Source organism: Emys orbicularis, chromosome 5 (assembly GCF_028017835.1).
Source record: "Emys orbicularis isolate rEmyOrb1 chromosome 5, rEmyOrb1.hap1, whole genome shotgun sequence".
Classification (NCBI taxonomy): domain Eukaryota; kingdom Metazoa; phylum Chordata; order Testudines; family Emydidae; genus Emys; species Emys orbicularis.
This window is the reverse complement of record NC_088687.1, coordinates 11,498,073-11,516,200: the sequence shown is the minus strand read 5'-3', so window position 1 is coordinate 11,516,200 and position 18,128 is coordinate 11,498,073. Positions and strand designations below refer to the sequence as shown.

Here is an 18,128-nt window from a genome sequence, read left to right as displayed (position 1 = left end):
GCCTTGTGGTTTTAAGATATCCATTGAGCCAGACAACGGATAATCCTTAAACCCAGAAGAACTAGCCCATTTTTCAGATTTACTCATCTGTCTAGAAAGATATTAACTCTGCATCCTTAGAATACTCAGAAAAATCTCATCCACATATCCTGGTATATACGTCCTCAAGAGGAAGAAGTCATATTCCAGTTTGAAAAGCTTTTAAGGCTTGGTTCTGGAGACATGAAGGCAACAACACTATCAGTCACCAAAAGAAGCACTGGTTTGAACTCTCAGGATTTCCAAATTAAATACAAATTAGTGACTATTTAATCCCTTTCCTTGGTAGGTAATCACTGCTTCAACTCAAATGGAAGGCAAGACTACATTTAAGGTCTTGTCAACACTGCTCAGAAGAGACGTGTTTTTACCACACTAATGCACGAGAGCTATCCCATGGTTAAAAACACAATGAAGGCTTGGCAGTTCAGTTTCACTGCAAGGCAAACTAGGCACAGTCAACCACAGACAGGGTATAGTGCCATACCTTCAGTGTGGTTTTTACCTGGGGATGGCTCGTGTGCATTAGTTACTAGGAGGTGGAAAAAAAAAAAAAAAAAAAAAAAAAAAAAAAACAACCCAAATCCACATCTTCTCTTAGCAGTGAAGACATGGCCTATGTTACTCCCTAGACAGATATTCAGCGTTTATCTCTGAACACAAAAGAAGAAGGAAAAGGACAAGTGCCTGGCTACTACAGGCTGAATATGACCAGCCCCACAGTAATTAATGGTCACAAAAGTAATTAAACTAAATCTAAAATGGTACTTACTAATTGCCACCCCTTTAGAGAGATATGGAGTCATAATAGGTACTTTATTTGAAAGTTAAGAGTTGGCAGAGGAGAATCCTAGAGTTTCCCCCACACTCATTATTTTGTGGGACTTGTTTAAAAAAAAAAAAAAAAAAAAAAAAAAAAAGGTCTAAGAACAATCCAAATGGGGGGCTATGTTTGCATAAACACAAGAGTAATTGTGATGTTGATAGCTTGAAACAAGATAGGGAAAAGGAAATGCTAATGCTTGAAAATGCCCCCTAGAATAAAGTAATTGTCTTTCCCACCAACCCTCCAAGCGCTGATTTTAAGCAGCACATAAGGGAGGCTGGAGAGAGATTTATCCATCTACTTCCCAAAAGAGATAATGGAGTTAAGACTCTGTCTGTAAAAACCTGCTTTGGTCCTATCTGAAAACATCTGAGCAGACTTACTTGAACACAGAATCCCACTGAAAGGAAACAAAACAGGACATGCCTTTCTTCTGCCATTGGCAAACTGTATATGGAAATACAGTGAAAGATGGAAGGGGACAATGAAACTATACTTGATGGTCTGGCTTTTGTTGACATATGTAAACAATACATCCAAGTGCTCAGATAAAATAAGTGCTCAGAGTGCTCTCTAAACTGAAACGGCACAAGGAAGCAGTCTTTGGTTCTGTATGGGAACAAGCTCACTGTTCTGTGCAAACAAGAGTGGTTGTCTTGACTGCTTAGTCTCCCCTCAGTGTGAGGCACTTTAAAACTAACCAGATGTTCCTAGTCATTACAAATCAGAAGTCCGATTTCCATGACAACCCTGTCAAGGAGAAGACAGCCTCACAAAAAGCATTCCCGGGGCAGCTAGCAGAAGGGTGATCCTAGCCTCTGTGAGACAGTCAAATGGAGAGAAAACTGGTGGTAGGAACAGCTGTGACAGTGGTTTCTGAATTGTCCGACTGAAAATTGTGGCCCATTACAGTTCAGAAGTGAGCTACCACAAGTGTCCTTAGGCAACTCATTAGGTTACTATAGAACATTAACATTTTCAAAATTGCCTCTTATTTTAAGTAAGTTTTTGGATATGTGGAGGACAAGAAATTCTCGGGGAAATGAAATTCTCTAGGAATTTCCCACTGACTAGGTATTTCCTCTTGTCTTTGGTATCTGAATGACGTATACTACTATCCGGTCACAAAAAGTCTGGGAATTGGAAGAGACCACTGTGCTGGCAAGCAAAGGTGAACCCTCCCACCTCTCACAGTCATAAGTTGGTACAGGGTTCCATAGCAGTACAGTTAATCCATATAAATATATAATTGAGGATTTTAATATTTCTTTTTCTCTCTCACTAGGAGAAGCTCTGTTCCTTTCTCAAAAGGAACAATTTCATTTCCCAATGGCAGGATAACTGGATTGGTAGTTCTGGCAATGAATGACCCCTATTGTACATACTACAATAAAATTACTGTTACATTTAACCTTATAAACAAATAGAATGTCAGAAAATTTAGGAGTGTCATTTCTTGATTACATGTGAACAGACTTACATCTCTCACCACCACCCAGAACTCTCACCTGTTAAGTGTATGTGCCTTTTAATTAATTTTTACTTGCGACATTAAAGTAAGTGCATTAACATTTAAGACAGAACTTGTGCAATTTACGTCATTACAATTTGATCTGTTAGTTTAAAGACTAAAGTAGTTGCAGAGGTAACGAGACAATCCAAGGAGTTCACAGATTGATTACCTGTGAGACTGGTGCTTTAACATGGGGTGGAATTCCAGAGGAAGAAACAGTACCACTAGGAGGCAGGTTTTTACTGGTCACTGAAGCCCAAGAGAAAGCCTGCAGAAATGCAACAAACCTAGGCTACTAATCATGGCAAACCACTGACATTCCTAGAGGGAAACTAGTCTGCTGAAAATATATTTTTGATTCAAATCTAAAGCTGTCAGTAATCATTGTACCAGGATTACAAATATAAACAAACAATGCCAATAAGACAGATATTGAAGGGTTTGCAGTTGTAACTGTCCAATCTCTCCAACAGCGCAGAGCAAGTACTTGTACTCAGGTACACTACCTAACTGAACCCCAGTTCTCTGAATGCCCCCAAACCACCGCTTTCCAAAAGACAACAGTTGATAGACAAAACCATAACGGCTACAGGGTAAGTTTTTGGTCCTAAATTTGTCTTCTGGAGAAAGAAAGAAAGAAAGGAGAAGTGGAAGTCAGAAGTTAAAGCTAAATAGGAAAAGAGACCAGGACTGACAGTACAAAGACCCATGCTGAAGTAAGTGACCTCTACCCGGTTTCGGTTTCCTTCCCCCATATCCTTTCACACTAAGTGGGTCTAACCATACCAGACGGCGCATGGCTTTTGGAAATACGGCATCCCGCCTAGAGGGAGACAGCTAAAACCCTCAGATTCATTTTTACAGCTACACTGCTAGTCATCCTGCAGGTGAAGAGGTAACTCCTTTCATTTTAAAGAAGGGCAGCGACTCCCACTTAAATTCATTTAGATGTTCTACATCTAACACTACATTTAAAAAGGTTTAAGCTCATAACCACCCACGCGCACACTTCATAAGCAGAGCACTACATTTAAACAGATCCTTTGTACAGCAGTTCACATTCATCTTTTAAAAATCTTTTTGACAAGTGAACTTGTTTTAGTGTTGTGGTTCAGAGAGCAGGACACTGAAAAAATCTATCAATCTGGCACTTGAGAAAGCGGTTCACATTTAGCATAACACTGAATAGTCAGTGTTCTGGATTACCATCTTCATTCATGTGTACAAAGTTAAACTTTAACTAACCTTTGGAGGTTCTTGTGGTAGAGAAACAAGTTCTACAGGCGGTGGGGATGGAGATTTTTCTTCTAGCTCTTCAAGATTCTTTTCTTCTACTTCAGATTTCAGCTCCTCTGTTTTTGTTTCAGATTCCAACTCCGGCTCAGGCTCATGAGATGATTCTTCCAAAGGCTCCTCCATTCCATTGCTAGAATTAGAGGCATTTTGTTCACCGTAAAGTACAAGGCTCTTACGATGAAGTTTTGCTAACATGCAATGCTGATTTTTTTTTCCCAAATAGGCTTTCAGCTTCCTACCATGACACCCTGTACATTTACAGTATAGGCAGAGACTATTTTTGCCCCTATCTTTAGTTGCACACAAAGCCACATTGTGGTTCTATTAAACTCAAGGTGAATTTTACCATTAGCTAGAACGTGAATATTACCAAGCCCACATTATGCATATATCACCTTCAAGGAATGGACTTGAAAAGCTGGAGAACTGCCACTTAGAAATGGCAAGAGGCATTTCTGACAAGAGAACCAGCAAACTAGGGCTGTGAATAGTGCCTGCGTTGACTGTACACATGCAAATTTATTGTTCCCATCTCATTTGAGTGTGTTGAAAAAAGCTAGTTACCAATCGAAAAGCTTAAGCATAATTCTATTCTAGAGAGAAAAAACCAGCACCTTATTTTTCTGCTCTGGGTGTGCTCAGTGTAAAAAAGACAAGTCCTCAAATGAGTGGACTGTTTTTCACCCCCATTAGCTCTGTAAGAGCCAACAGCTGAGAAAGTGAACAGTTTCCTTCTTAGGCATGAACGGAATTGTTTGCTAAATTCCAGCCAGTTACACCTGTGCAATCCCCCATGAAGACAAACATTTGCAAAGGTGGCACTAAGGGCCTAATTGAGTCTAAAGAAACATTTAAAGTAGTCTTGTGGGTAAAAGGCACTGGACTAGGACTAAGATCCGAGTTCAACTCTCAGCAGCGTTGTGTTTCCTTCCCTAGGTAACCTTGGGCCAGTCACTTACAGCCAGATTTCCAGAAGAGAGACTCCTGCCACTTAGGCAACTAAATAAAGGCATTTTCATAAATGCCCAGCCCCCAATGACACCCTTAGGGAGATTTTCACAGCATCCAGCACCTGAGCTCTTCTGAGAAACCGGCCAGATATTTTGGTGCCTAAATGGGAGCAATGCTCTTCTGAAAATCTTGTGCTCAATCCTTGTGCCTGCCTGCCTCATGTGTCAAGCAGGAATAATGCGCCTCTTCTTCCACCTTTGGTCTGTCTTCTTTAGATTTTAAAATGGTTAGGCAAAGCACACACTTACTGTATATCTGTACAATGGGGCCCTGATCTCAGCGGGGGCCTCTAGGTGCTACTGGTCAAGTATCAGGGGGTAGCCGTGTTAGTCTGTATCTACAAAAACAACAAGGAGTCTGGTGGCATCTGTTAGTCTTTAAGGTGCCACCGGACTCCTTGTTGTTTTTGTAGGTGCTACTGTAATATATAGTAGATATTTATATTATAAATGGGTGGATTACAACTAAGGGAATAGCATAAGGTGTCAACACATACTGATTTGGAATTTAATCTCTATTTATGTTCACATTTGTCACTTCACACTTACAGATGAGAGATAAGATTAAAAAGGAGTTAGAATATGTATGTTTGTGGGATATTGTATCTAAACACAAAGTTCAGCGCACACAGTTCTGGCGTATTAGGGCCATATGTGCATTAGTTTGGTTATACTGATATTTTAGGGAATTAAGAGTATTCAGGACTAAGCAGCCAAAGCAATTGTTTTCTACTGTTTAGCACGGACTTCTTACGTTACAGGGTGGCTTTCATAGTATGCACTGCTTGTATTCTCTTGCACTTGCTCAGGGGATGGCTGCCTTTCTTCCTGCTCCTCTTCAACCTCTTCTTCCGATTCTGACAGACCAAACAAGACTTGTGATCAATGTTCAAGGAAATGTCAAGCACTTTTTAGAGCACGTTCAATTCTGCTCGCTGGAGAGAGTATAGATTCAAGAAGTCGATGTCATTTCCTTGGTGAAAATCAGTTTCGTGGCACAAAACAATGGACACGAACACAAAACCAGGATGTGTATTAAGAGACAACTAAAAGTCGTGCTTCACCACTGTAAGCAAGACATTTAACACAGGAAAGGGCAGGACACTTAAACTCTCCAAGGATGCTTTTCACCTTTACATTTCCACAAAGAGGAGACTACAGTTGCTGCAATATCAGGCTGCTGGCTTTGTTTTACAACCAACACCTTTATATATGTGGTGGATAAAAAGGGGGAGATTAAACAATTTACCTGCAAGTAACAAGACTAAGGAAACAAAATTCAATAAAAAAGAATGATTGGTTGCGATCGACTTTTCCAAACCACCTTATCCTTTGGGAACATTTTGTAAGCAGCATGAACCATTAGTGTTGGTCTACACACACACACTTGCATTGATTTCCAGTTTAGTTAGATTGGTGCAAAGCCCTGTGTGCACATTTTTATTTTGATTTAAGAGTGGCTTATTTCAGTTGAGCTTAAACCTGTCCTTAATTGACTTAAACCTAAACTAAAACAAGTCTGATTTAAATAAATAAAAAAAGTCTATACCCCCTTTTACAGCAATTTAGCTCAAAAAATCAGATTAAAATCTCATTTTAAAACCGCAACTTTATATTCAGGCAAGCCCTAGGTATTTGGATTTCACTGGCACTCCTAGGTAATATTTTGCCACCAAGACTGCAGAAGGAAGGGGGCAATAATCTTTTTCTACACCTTTCTCAAGACAAGAGAGGAAGCAGATGGCTTCACACCCAACAGATCTCCAGACTTGCTGGCTTTCTTGGATGCCTTTGGCCACTAAGACTCAGCTGTCAACTTGCTCCAAGACCTGGCAGCCAAGAAGGATCCAAGGATTGATATATTTACACTCTCTAGTCCGGTCCAAGTTGCCTTCTAAGGCTCCTCAGAAAGAGAGGGAGTGAGCCAGCACTCTTTCTAGACATGAGTAAAGGCTACACAGGTTGTGAATCTCCCTAAATAATGTCCACCATGCATGCAGATGAAGCACAAAGTAGGTTTGTATCGAGTGGAAGTCTTGCCAAAGCAAGAGGCACACAAGCTGAACCTGGACTTCTCCAGTATGTCACAGAACCAAAGCAATTAGCAGAAAAAATGAGATTAGAAATACTGTATCTCAACCAGCTACTGTGAGTGAAATAAAACTACATATTTAACACTGAATATACCCATTAGTTGATCACTTGTTTAAAGGGATTTAAAAATTTGGCCAATGAGGAGACAGGGAGCTCTGATCTGGCCTTTAACAGTTGGAAAGAGCTGAGAGTGCTCAAGGGGTACAACTATTTCTATAGACAGGCATGAAATATTTGGATCCACAAAAGAGAAAGCGAGTGGCTCCAATGGTCAGAGCATTGAGGTTAGCATGTGCTCTTGACACACGGCGAGCCTACTCTTAATTGCCCATTAAACTGGTAAGTGAGCAGAGGTGCTCATTCAGGAAACCACCCCTACAAATCCCTGCTGGATATTATCAAAGAGAGGATTCATACTTTGTGGAAGGCTGAATATTTAAATGAGGAGTGGAGGACTGTCCCCTGGCACTCAAACATCTGATTCAGCTTCAGGGCTAAGGTCACAGTGCTGAGTAAAACGTGCAATTAAACTTTGACTTGCTTAACTGACCTGCCTTTTGACAAACAGTATAGCTAAACTTCCAAAGTTGAAGTGATACTTTAATTTCCAAGTTCACTGTTGCTCATTTCATTTCTATTCTTAATTAAGCTTCTCCCAGATGTAAGAGTGTAACCATCAATATGCAAACTGTATCTGTACTGGGTACTACAAAAGACATTCTGCGTATCACAGGAGCAGAATTATAACCCTAAGACTCCAACTTTAACAAAAAATTATGTACAATATACAGAAGCGAATATGAGGAGGGATAGCTCAGTGGTTTGAGCATTGGCCTGCTAAACCCAGGGTTGTGAGTTCAATCCTTGAGCGGGCCACTTAGGGATCTGGGGCAAAATCAGTACTTGGTCCTGCTAGTGAAGGGCTGGACTCTATGACCTTTCAAGGTCCCTTCCAGCTCTAGGAGATAGGATATCTCCATTAATTAATTAATTTATATTTGAGAAAGTACTTATTTGTCTAGAGACGTGTGAAACTCAAGAGGCTATTTTGCCAAGGAAAATGAAGAGAAGTACAAACGAACCCAAGGCATACAGAAATTAAGTTCTCACCTTCATCAAGTTCAGCCTCAGAGTCTCCAAATACTTCATCTTCATAGCGGAATATATCATTATGGACATAGAACTTATTTGGAACAGATCCCTATGGAAGGAAAAAGCGTACACATTTACTAGTTACTTGAACAGATGGATGAGTTGTCTCTACTGCTGACTGACTAGATCTGTAAGCTTTGTAACATCACTACTTTCTTCAGATCCACATTTCTAGTGCAGTCACTACCATAATACAAGTGCCAATAAAATTACATACATTTCAGTACTTTTAAAATAATCTTTGGTGTCCACCCATCTCATTAATGCGGGTTTGCATGTGGCTATTTTTTTTTTTTTTTTTTTTTAAGTACAGAAATAATCAAATCCTATAGCTGTGACCAAAGCATCAGTCAAAAAAATTCAAGAAGATAAATCCTGAGTGTTTATACTGACAGTAACTTTATGCTTTTTAATTACTGAATATAAAAATTCATTTATTTCATAGATACTCATTTGTGAGACTTCTTTCTAAAAAAGCTATTTGACCTTTTGCTATTTTAAAATGGAGGCATTTGTTTTTGCTTCTACTTAGAAAAAAATGTACGAGTTAAAGGAGCTACTCAAAACAGGTAAGTTTTACACAGCACCAGAGTTCAAAGAATCTAATAAAGGTTTCTAATAAAAAGGAATACAAGCATCGGGAATAGGAAATGATGACTTTCCGTACTGCATTCCTTTATATAAGGATCATGTAAGTCATGACCTGTGTTGCTTAAACCAAATATTTGTGTTTGTCTCCAGTGACTTTGCATTACCCAAACACGACAGGAGCATAATGAGTTGAATAAGATTAAGTCAAGGGTGTCAAACTCATTTTGTGAAAGGGACAAATTACATTTAATTATGGTCTGTGGGCTAAGTCTATAGAAGTCAAGGCCTTATGAAGTACTACGTACAATCTAATGGGCCAGGTCCTACCTACAGGCCAGGTTTCTGTCTCAGATTCAAAGACTTTAAGGTCAGAGGGGACCATCATGATCATCTACTGACCTCCTGAACATTGCAGGCCACAGAACCTACCCACCCACTCCTGTAATAGACCCCTAACCTCTGGCTGAATTACTGAAGTCCTCAAAATATGACTGACAGACTTCAAGTTACAGAGAATCCATCATTTACACTCGTTTAAAACTGCAAGTGAACTTTGCCCCAGGCTGCGGAGGAAGGTGAAAACCCCCAGCGTCTCAGCCTTCATAAAGTTCAAGGCAATCACATTCCAGTACATACTTACTTCTGGAGCCAGAACAAAAGTTTGCATAAACTTCCTCATTGGTTGCCCGTTGTTAGACAGTTCCCCCATGACCTGCACAACTACACCATCACTCAAGGTCGCATGTGCATCAACATGACGAATCTTAGTGTGACATTCACTGAACTGTAGGGACATCACCTTCTTATGAATCTCCTAGAAATACAAATAAAGATATAACTTTAAAACTAAGTGCAACTAGAATTTAAACAGAGCTCATAAGACTAGTTATATTAATTATATGACCCTGAGCTAACCACTCCCTTCCAACTCAAAAGGAGATAAGGGAACTTACTAAATGCTATTGGCTGAAACAGAGGCTACAGCTTAAAAAAAGCTATTACTCAGGTTCTCCAGCAGAGTTAGCTGTGAATGAAAAAGCTCTGGTAAAGCTCATTACCACCTAATTTTCCAGCGAAGTTGCTGAAGGCAGTAGATAAGATTTTCACTTTCCAAGGCCAACCAGTGAGTCAAATGATTCATTTGTTTGAAGAAAAAAGATACCCCATCCGTCTTCCAAGGTATTTGTACAAGTCCCATCACAGAAGTATCTGAATACCATACATTCTATCCAGGAACCCAATGTACTACATGACATCTACTTTGTAATTACATAGTTCTCCTACCCAGAAGTGTGAAAGTACTGGACAAAAAAAGAAAGTGACCACACTCTGCCTGGGCTCACAACAGCACTCAGAGTTGGGAGTGTCAAATCAACAGACATGTTCCCCCAGGAAGGCAGGAACAAAGGGGTGGGGTGGGGGGGAAGCTTATTTTCTCAAGTTTTACTTAAATGTTTAATAACCAAAATAGAATAACCACAAAGCCAATGGGAAAATCTAGAACCTGACAAGACATTCCAGAAGTGTACAGAAACACGTGAATCCATCTTGCATTATCTCTTTGGCCAGCAGATACATATACAGACATTTTGTACCTAATATTTATAGTTCTAATGTCAATCAAACATGGGTGATGTCAAAATCCTGCATAATGGTGCATGTCTGGATTGCAGAGATCTGGCACACTGCTGAATACATCCAGCAAAACACCAGTTCCCCTGCCAGAACTATATGTTTTAACTATAACTATGTAAGAAGTCACTAACAGACTTAATGCGATAAATATCCCTTTAGGAAAGCAAAACAGCAACACAATTTGCTACAGTTAATATTACAACAGATTTACAAAGACCAGTTGCAAAGAAGAATTAACTGTCAGTGTAATTTTTAAGATACCCACTCCACTTCCATAATTACACATCCAATAGCAAAGAACAGTCTGACTTTGAATTATTAGCAATATTAGGCTACCCCCTCTTAACATGGTCTAACATTAATACAGCTGTGGGGATGCTTTCCAAAGTTATGAAGTATGGGACCGATGTGCCTACATATAATTTTGATAGTGCTTTCGTAGCATCCAAGTTTAGTATTATACATGCATGTCAATAGCTTGCTTGCTTGCCCTATTCTTTTCCATTCCTTTGTTTCCATCTCACAAAGCTGGGTTGATTCTCAGTCCCTCAATCTCATTTTCCTTTCAATGATGACATCTACGCACACATTTTTAGAAACACCAGGGCAGCACCTCACCTCTGTTGTGCTTGTCCTTAGAGCTTCCCCTAACAGTCATTCTGTACAGCATGATTGCTGAATGTGGCAGAGTCAGACACTGCCTGTGATGAAGGGCATTCCATGGAGATAGTAATGCTAAGGAGCAACTTTGACCCAGGACAGCAAGCTTCCCTTACGGACCAGAAACTGTGAACTTAACTGAGCTCTTGATCCTCTCTCTGCCTTCTTTGCTAACAATTTTGAACCCTGTAACATTAAGTATCAACCATCTCCAATGACGGCCAATGAGTCAAGACATTTAATATTTACACTTTTCCTTATTCCCAGTCCACTTGGCCATTCTTAAAGGATTTCAATCACACTGTAGTATGGAAGATAACCGAGGGTTTGGCACTGCCTTCATCCTCCAAACTTTACATTGTAAGTATTACTGACGATGAAAGCGGGTACACATTGTCAGTAAAAGCTACTCTATGCATGGCACTTGGCAAGATGGAGGCCCAGAGACAGCAAGCCTACACCTTACTTCTGGAAATTCTTAACAGCCAGACTAGAACACAAGAGTAATCTCTCTGCCATCAGTAGCAACAGATGAATGCTTCACGAAGCGGAACAGAAACAATGATGTACCAAACTATGCAATAATTCCATTCAGAGGAGAAAGTTTCGGACAGTGAAGAAGTCTGTGAAACCTGGAGAGCGGGAGATCAGGCAGATTGAGGTGTGCACGGCCACTTTGTTGCAGTATGAAGTTACATATAAATACCCAGTTACTGACTGAACAAATTCTCCCCATCACCACCACCGCACCTGAAACTCACAGGTACCCCTACAGCATTTTAAGACAATCACTGATAAATGATTAAGTATGAAGGATCCCATGAGCACATTCTGTACCTGTAGGCAACAGGTGCAACTGCAGTGGTGTTAATTTAAGCACTAATGAATACAAAGCTAAATAGTTTAGACAGTCCACAAGTTGTGTCCTCATTTACAATGACAAGTTTAAGAGTTGTAGTTCATCACTGTAGCTGCTCCACCAGTGATATAAATGGTGAAGGATGTAGTGGAGACAGATTCTGGTGTTTCTACATCACCTGCCTTAAGAGGTGTGACAACGGTACAAATGCCAGAGTCCTGTCTCCACTACACCCTTCACCGATGCATAGCCACCACCTGTATGGATGAAAGGATCTGACTAGCAGTGACCAGGAAGGGAAGGAGAAACTAGGGAGAAGCTAAAACTGGCTAAGAAAAGGAGAGGTGAAGGGGCAAGGAAGGCAGTTTAGAGCACTGTGGAGTACACCGGCCTCCTTCACAAGGCAACAGCGCTAAAAACTGCTGCAGAAAGACGCTTTCAAGGACTGCATCAGCTGATGCAATCGAATCCTTCCAGTAGGGCCTCAGGAAGGTACGATCTGAGCACTAGAAAGCAACCCACCAGAGCTTGTCCACAGAGGCCTTGTGGTGCTTTGCCTAGCATGTAGCCACCGCTCCAAGGAATCATGAAGGTTCTATGGGCAGGAGAGATCTGCAGAGGAGCAATGCCAGATGCAGGGCCTGATTCAGCAGGGAAGAGTTACTGTGACAACTCCTCCCCTTTGCAAGGCTCTCTGAAAAAGCACAAGGACCTTCGCTTGTGGGTAAGTAGATCTCAAGTATTGAACAACTGTCCAAGGAATGCCACCACTTCTACTCTGGCCTTGGGACAGATGTTAGAGTCAAATATCCTGGCTAGCAAGGAAAATCAGACCATCTTGGGAAGAAAACTTGGACACATTTTTTCATGAAATAGGAAGAGATTACGCAACTGTGTAAGTCCCAACTTTCTAGGCTAAACAGCAGCCGCTTTCCATGACAGGACTGTTTGCATGCAGTTTAGACGAAGGGTAAAAAGTAGTGAACTCAAGAGATTAATGCAAAACAAATTATCTAGATGAAAATAATTAGTCGTGACTAATCAGTTTTAATCACACTGTTAAACAACAGAATACCAACTTAAATTTATTACAAATATTTTGGATGTTCTTCTACATTTTCAAATACATTGATTTCAATTACACAAAGTACAAAGTGTACAATGCTCACTTTGTAAAAAAAAGTAATCAAAAATAATACACAGTGCAAATATTTGTAATAAAAAATAATTAGATCAATTAATTGCAGTTAATAAGTGATTAAAAAAGTTAATTTGTTGTGAATTAAACGAGCGTTAATCACACCCAGGAGGCACCATGCTCGGGGGACACTGCTGCGTGCCCTCACGGCAGAAGTGCCCTTCTCACACTGCCTGCTCCACTGCTGCCCCTGCCTCGTCTCCCCACCATGGAGTCTCCCCTAGCCAAGATGCTCCAGACCAGGAGCCTGCCTCCTGTCTGCTGCACAGAGTGGGGGCAGGGAGGGCTGATGTTGGGGTGTCTCCCTACCTCAACCCGTGTACCCGGTCACTGCTGAGCTGGGAGATGGGGGAAGATGCCCTGCTGCTGGCTGAGGAGTGAGTGCTGCTGACAGCACCTGCTGCTGGCTGAAAAAGCATTCAGGCTCCTGAGTGCTTTGTTTAAAGAGGCAACGCTCCCCCAACACCAGCACTCTCACCCCCCCCACGTTTAAATAAATGGTATTCTATTATTAATCGTGTGATTAATTGCAACTTTTTTTAATCTCGCAATTAATTTTTTTTTAATAGTTTGACAGCCCTAGTAAAAAGCAGGGTCTTATTTTAAGGACCCTGGTAGAAGACAGTGGGGAAGCCTAAGAATGGGTGCCTGGACATCAAAAGAGCTAGAGCACCTCAAACCTATCTTGGAAAAAGCCAGTATGGAGGGAATAGTGGTTTTCTTTGCAGAGATGACAGAATCTGCAGCAAAAGAAGCCACCCTCCTACAAGCACAGAAAATTATCTTTCGTGGAAACAGAGGTGGTCAGGTCAGAGATTGCTAGTTGTGAAAGGAGGGAGTTTGGGGGAGAGGGGAGGGAAGGGCAGAAGAATCCCTGGAATATACTTTCCCTGGTAATCACTGGCCGAAATCATTGGAGAACAGAGGCGGTCTACAAACCAAGTACATCTTTGCCACCCTGGGAATAAAGAAGTCTGAAAGCATAAAATCCTTACGACTTTCTGCCGAACCTACCACACCAGGGGAAAAGAGGGTAAGCATAAACTATCTCCCCCATCAATGATACGGAGAAAGTACCCTGTAGCCAGGCATCGGGTGCAATATCTGGGAACTGGGGCTCTGCCACTTGCTATGAAGAAGTCCATCAAGAGAGATGGGGATCAGGACGGTACTTTGCTGAAGGGCTCCTGCAGAGGGTAGTGGTGAACCATTCCCCAAGACAGGAGTTTCCAGTGGAACCAGTCTATTTGGGAGATCACACAGCTGTAGGGCTTTGAAAGCACTCAGCTCTCTCTCTGCCCAGGAAAGAAAATGTGTGATTCCTTCTGGAATAAACGCTCTGGGGTCCCAACTTGATTTAAAAAGGCCACCGAGGCCACCTTGTCTGACTTGATCGGTATCTGGCAGGGAGAAGACTCAAGCCAGCCCAATGGCCCTGACTGCCAAGATGTTGACGTGGAGATCTCTCTGAAAGAGGACAGCGCTCCCTGAATGGATGAATCAGAAACTCCTGTGTGGAGGCTGGCATCCTTGATGAACAGAGAGATGAACAGGGAACCCCTTCATGGTGTGGGATCTGTCCAGCCACCGAATGAGAGGTTACTTACTTGGATGAGGCAGGAGAAATTAGGCACTTCAAACCCTCCTCCCACAAAACAGATTATAGCAGACACTACTAGAGGGATCGGGAATGGAATCTGATTCAGAGATCCCAAGTCTGACAGAATAAGAGCTCCGAGCAAGTCCGTCTGGGAGTGTGTCGGATAGCTCTTTTACCCATCAGTCAAGATCACCGAATATCAGTCTATACATTCCCAAAGCTTCCTGGAAGGTGTGAGCTGAAACAAGCCAGTTTTCCAGGTAGGGAATTTTGTGGATCCCTAACCTCCCACATCAACATACCTGCGTGAAAGATGAAGATAGTTCACCCATTTACCTACAGTGGTAACAGCCACGTCACAAAATGCATACAGTAAATAGAGGAGGAGTAACAGCTAGCCAAAACAATTCAGACAAGTATGGATTTAAGCTCATGCCATTATACAGTACATGAGAGAGATGGTAACTGATTCGTAATAGCTTGCTTATTGGACAAGAAAAATATAATACAAGAAAAAACAAAACTGATTGGTTAAGACATTAGTATCACAGTCACTAGTTTTAAAATGAAGACTATGCAATTGATTTAGATACATACAGCTTGGCCATACACTGCTTCCTGGGGCTTCCCACTGGCATCCAGTCCACCATGGACATAAGAGGAATTCCTGCCGTAAAACCTGCAAAAACATTGAAGCTTCAAGTTTAGGCTTCTGACAGTAAAATAAACCAATTTCAAAGTCAAAGATACCATGTGTTTAAGTCCAGCGTAGTAGTGTTAGGCATGTTCTTGGTTTGTTTGTTTTTTAAATTAGTTTCTGTGGAAATGCTTCCATTTGTGCATTCAGCTGCTTCTATAACTCCTGAGTATTGGAAGAACAAGACCTACTTTCTACATCCTCCATCTTATTTACAACGACTACTGCGTTTCTAATGAGCCCGACCATACTTTGTTTGTTGGGTTTTTTTATAATTGTGGTTAAGTCCTATTGTCATTTGAGCTTGAAATGTGCCCAAGTTAGTGCTTCTCACTGATTGTGTTAGAGAGGGTCCAGTTAAGATTTCAGGCTACACTGATAAGGATCTAGTAAGGATATAAAAGATGTTATCAACATTCTATAAATAGATATTATCCTTCAAAGCTGCTGGGCAGGAAGAACCAATCTTTCATTGCTTCAGTCTATACAAACAGGTTGGCCAAGTTAAATCTACATTGAAACGTTTGTTTGCGATTTTGCCCTTTGGCTTCCCCAGCACCAATGACCAGAAATGCATTGCAAAATTCAGAAACCCTTGATAACAAGATTTAAAGGAGCCACTATTCCAAGAAGCTCAAAAAGATGTAGGCGGAGATCAAACCAAAAAACATGGCAGGGGAATAGAAGTCAACTGACCAAAAATCAAATCTGAGTATCCATTCAAGGGAGATAAATGTTAGACCAGTTTTAGTTCAATCACCTTGTTCTTCCCTAGTTATAACTGAAATACAAGAACTATTTCCATCCCAAGATGGAACTTTAATTTTATATTCATTTGGATCACTGAAATACAGAAAACTGGAGAAGTTAATGTTTCAGTTAATGAGGTACTGCACAACCGTAACAGGACTTAATGTAATGTTTCCATTCTAGTTCTGTTTAACTCACCCTAATTGTACAGAACTGCTTAATTCTTCTACAAATTAAACAAAAACCACTCAAGTCAAATTCCAAATTAAGGTTGTTTGTACAATCTTAATTTTATTCCCTTCTGCATATGCATTCCAGTAGTCTTTAATTCCATGACCGCATAATTTATCAAATGCAATATATATTTCTTCTACAATTTTGTAGAGATGTGTATCATCATAATCATTTTAAACTTCACCGGTTTATGATCTTTCAGTTTCAGCAATTAGTAAACACTGATTTACTCCAAATGCATACTTTTAACAGTATTAATTTTGGAAGTTACATTGCTAACTAGACGAGTGAAAAACTGAGTCTACATTAGCCAACGTGTGTTTTCCAGTGGTAAGTATTTCACAATGGTGTATTTGCAATAAGATATATTAATGGAATACCACTGGATAGCAATGTAGTCACTGAAAGGGATAAAGCAACTGAATTTCAATCCCCTTATATATATATATTGTTTTTTAAACAAAACAAAATAGTAATCTACATATGGAAAGTTACGGAATTGAATGTTACATACCCTCCACCCACTTTTCAAAACACGAACTTTCTTCTGCTGCTAGTTGGATTGGGTCAGTTTAGTGCATGACAGAATTTACAAAGTTAATTTCAATTAGTCTTTCAAATGTTGGAACATTTTATCCACCCAGCAGTTACTGCTGCACATTAGTTTTCACTTTTAACAAGTTATTAGAATTTTTGTTCACCAGTAAGAAATATGCTCCCCAGAGACACCCTAACCCACACTCTGTGCAAATTTCTGCTTTCCTACAGACTTCAGACTTTAACCTAGAGGGGTCAGAAAGATGAGACTCAGAAGTGTCCGCTCTAAAGGAGCATTTTTAATGTTGCAAACTAACTGAAGACAGATTTACTAGAAAGTAGTCAAGAAAATTCTATCACGTTATTTTATATGGATTTGGACAAGAGACAGTATTATTCGCCATGCAAAACAGATTGAATCTTTGCATTAAGTATTGAGAGAAACACATCTTACCTATGAGTTGCTACTGCTGCTCCACTAGGCTAGCACTTTCCCCCACTACTACTTTATGTTATTCTTCTATTATATGTATGTGTGATTTATCAAGTATTTTCAGGGACACTGGCATACACCAAATACTCTGATAAGACACTATTCATACATATCTAAGGTTCAAGAAAAACAACCTGCTTTTCTGAAAATAATTATGCTGGATTTTCACTCCTGAAAATAGTGCCTCCAGGATAAATCTCACAAAAAAAATTCTTTAACTCTTAAGATTTGACCTTCTGAAGCAGCTGCAGGTCAGTCCAAGGGCTGTACCTTAATAAATATGCTCTAAAACTACATACTTTAGAAGCCTCAGAACACTCTAGTAAATTGTTTTCAGGAGTGAGAAATGAGCTATTCTAAATTTGAAATTAAGAAAATAAAATTCTTAAGTACTTAAAGATGAACAAAGGACGTGCAATGGACACATAAGCACCTGTACAGCAGATTAGAGCACCTCATCATGCCGAACTCCCAATTCCAAGGGTAGCTACAGAGATGAGCAAATCATGCAAAACTTCCCAAACAGATCTAAATTATAACCCTCCATTAGCAAGTAGCTCAACCTCCTCACCAGGTGAAGTCATGGGAGATGTACATTTCTTGTTCATGTGGAACTATGAAATTCCCCCAGATCTTGGCCTTGCAGTCCCTGAACATGCTGAGTAAGGAGCCCACTAAGGGGCAGATCTGCTGATCATTCAGAGCTATCGACCAAGATATGGCTTCCAACTATTAAGTTAAAGCTCCATCAGGGGAATAAATGTTTAGTTCCCATGTACACAAATCTACAATTTCCATCCATAACAGATCACAGAAGCTATAGCACCAGCAAAGCCATAGAGGTTCATCTATGATGGAACTCCCATTCAAGCCACATAACCAACAAAGCTATCTGAAGTAGCACTCCTAGTTCCTGAAGAAGCTGGACTACTGGCTGAGTTTTT

General features: G+C 40.5%; 1 protein-coding gene across 2 annotated transcripts in view; it reads right to left on the bottom strand.

The window, feature by feature from the left end:
• Window positions 1–18,128, bottom strand: part of G3BP2 (G3BP stress granule assembly factor 2) — a 32,230-nt gene that overhangs the window by 7,992 nt on the left and 6,110 nt on the right. Inside the window, exons 2-7 of one of the 2 annotated variants that reach the window (XM_065404583.1) lie at window positions 15,071–15,152; window positions 9,162–9,335; window positions 7,889–7,979; window positions 5,439–5,541; window positions 3,624–3,804; window positions 2,548–2,646 (exon numbers count right to left, since the gene is read on the bottom strand). In XM_065404583.1, coding sequence (XP_065260655.1) covers window positions 2,548–2,646; window positions 3,624–3,804; window positions 5,439–5,541; window positions 7,889–7,979; window positions 9,162–9,335; window positions 15,071–15,152 — 730 coding nt within the window. The remainder of the gene's footprint in view (window positions 1–2,547; window positions 2,647–3,623; window positions 3,805–5,438; window positions 5,542–7,888; window positions 7,980–9,161; window positions 9,336–15,070; window positions 15,153–18,128) is intronic. The other variant, XM_065404584.1, reaches the window with a different exon arrangement.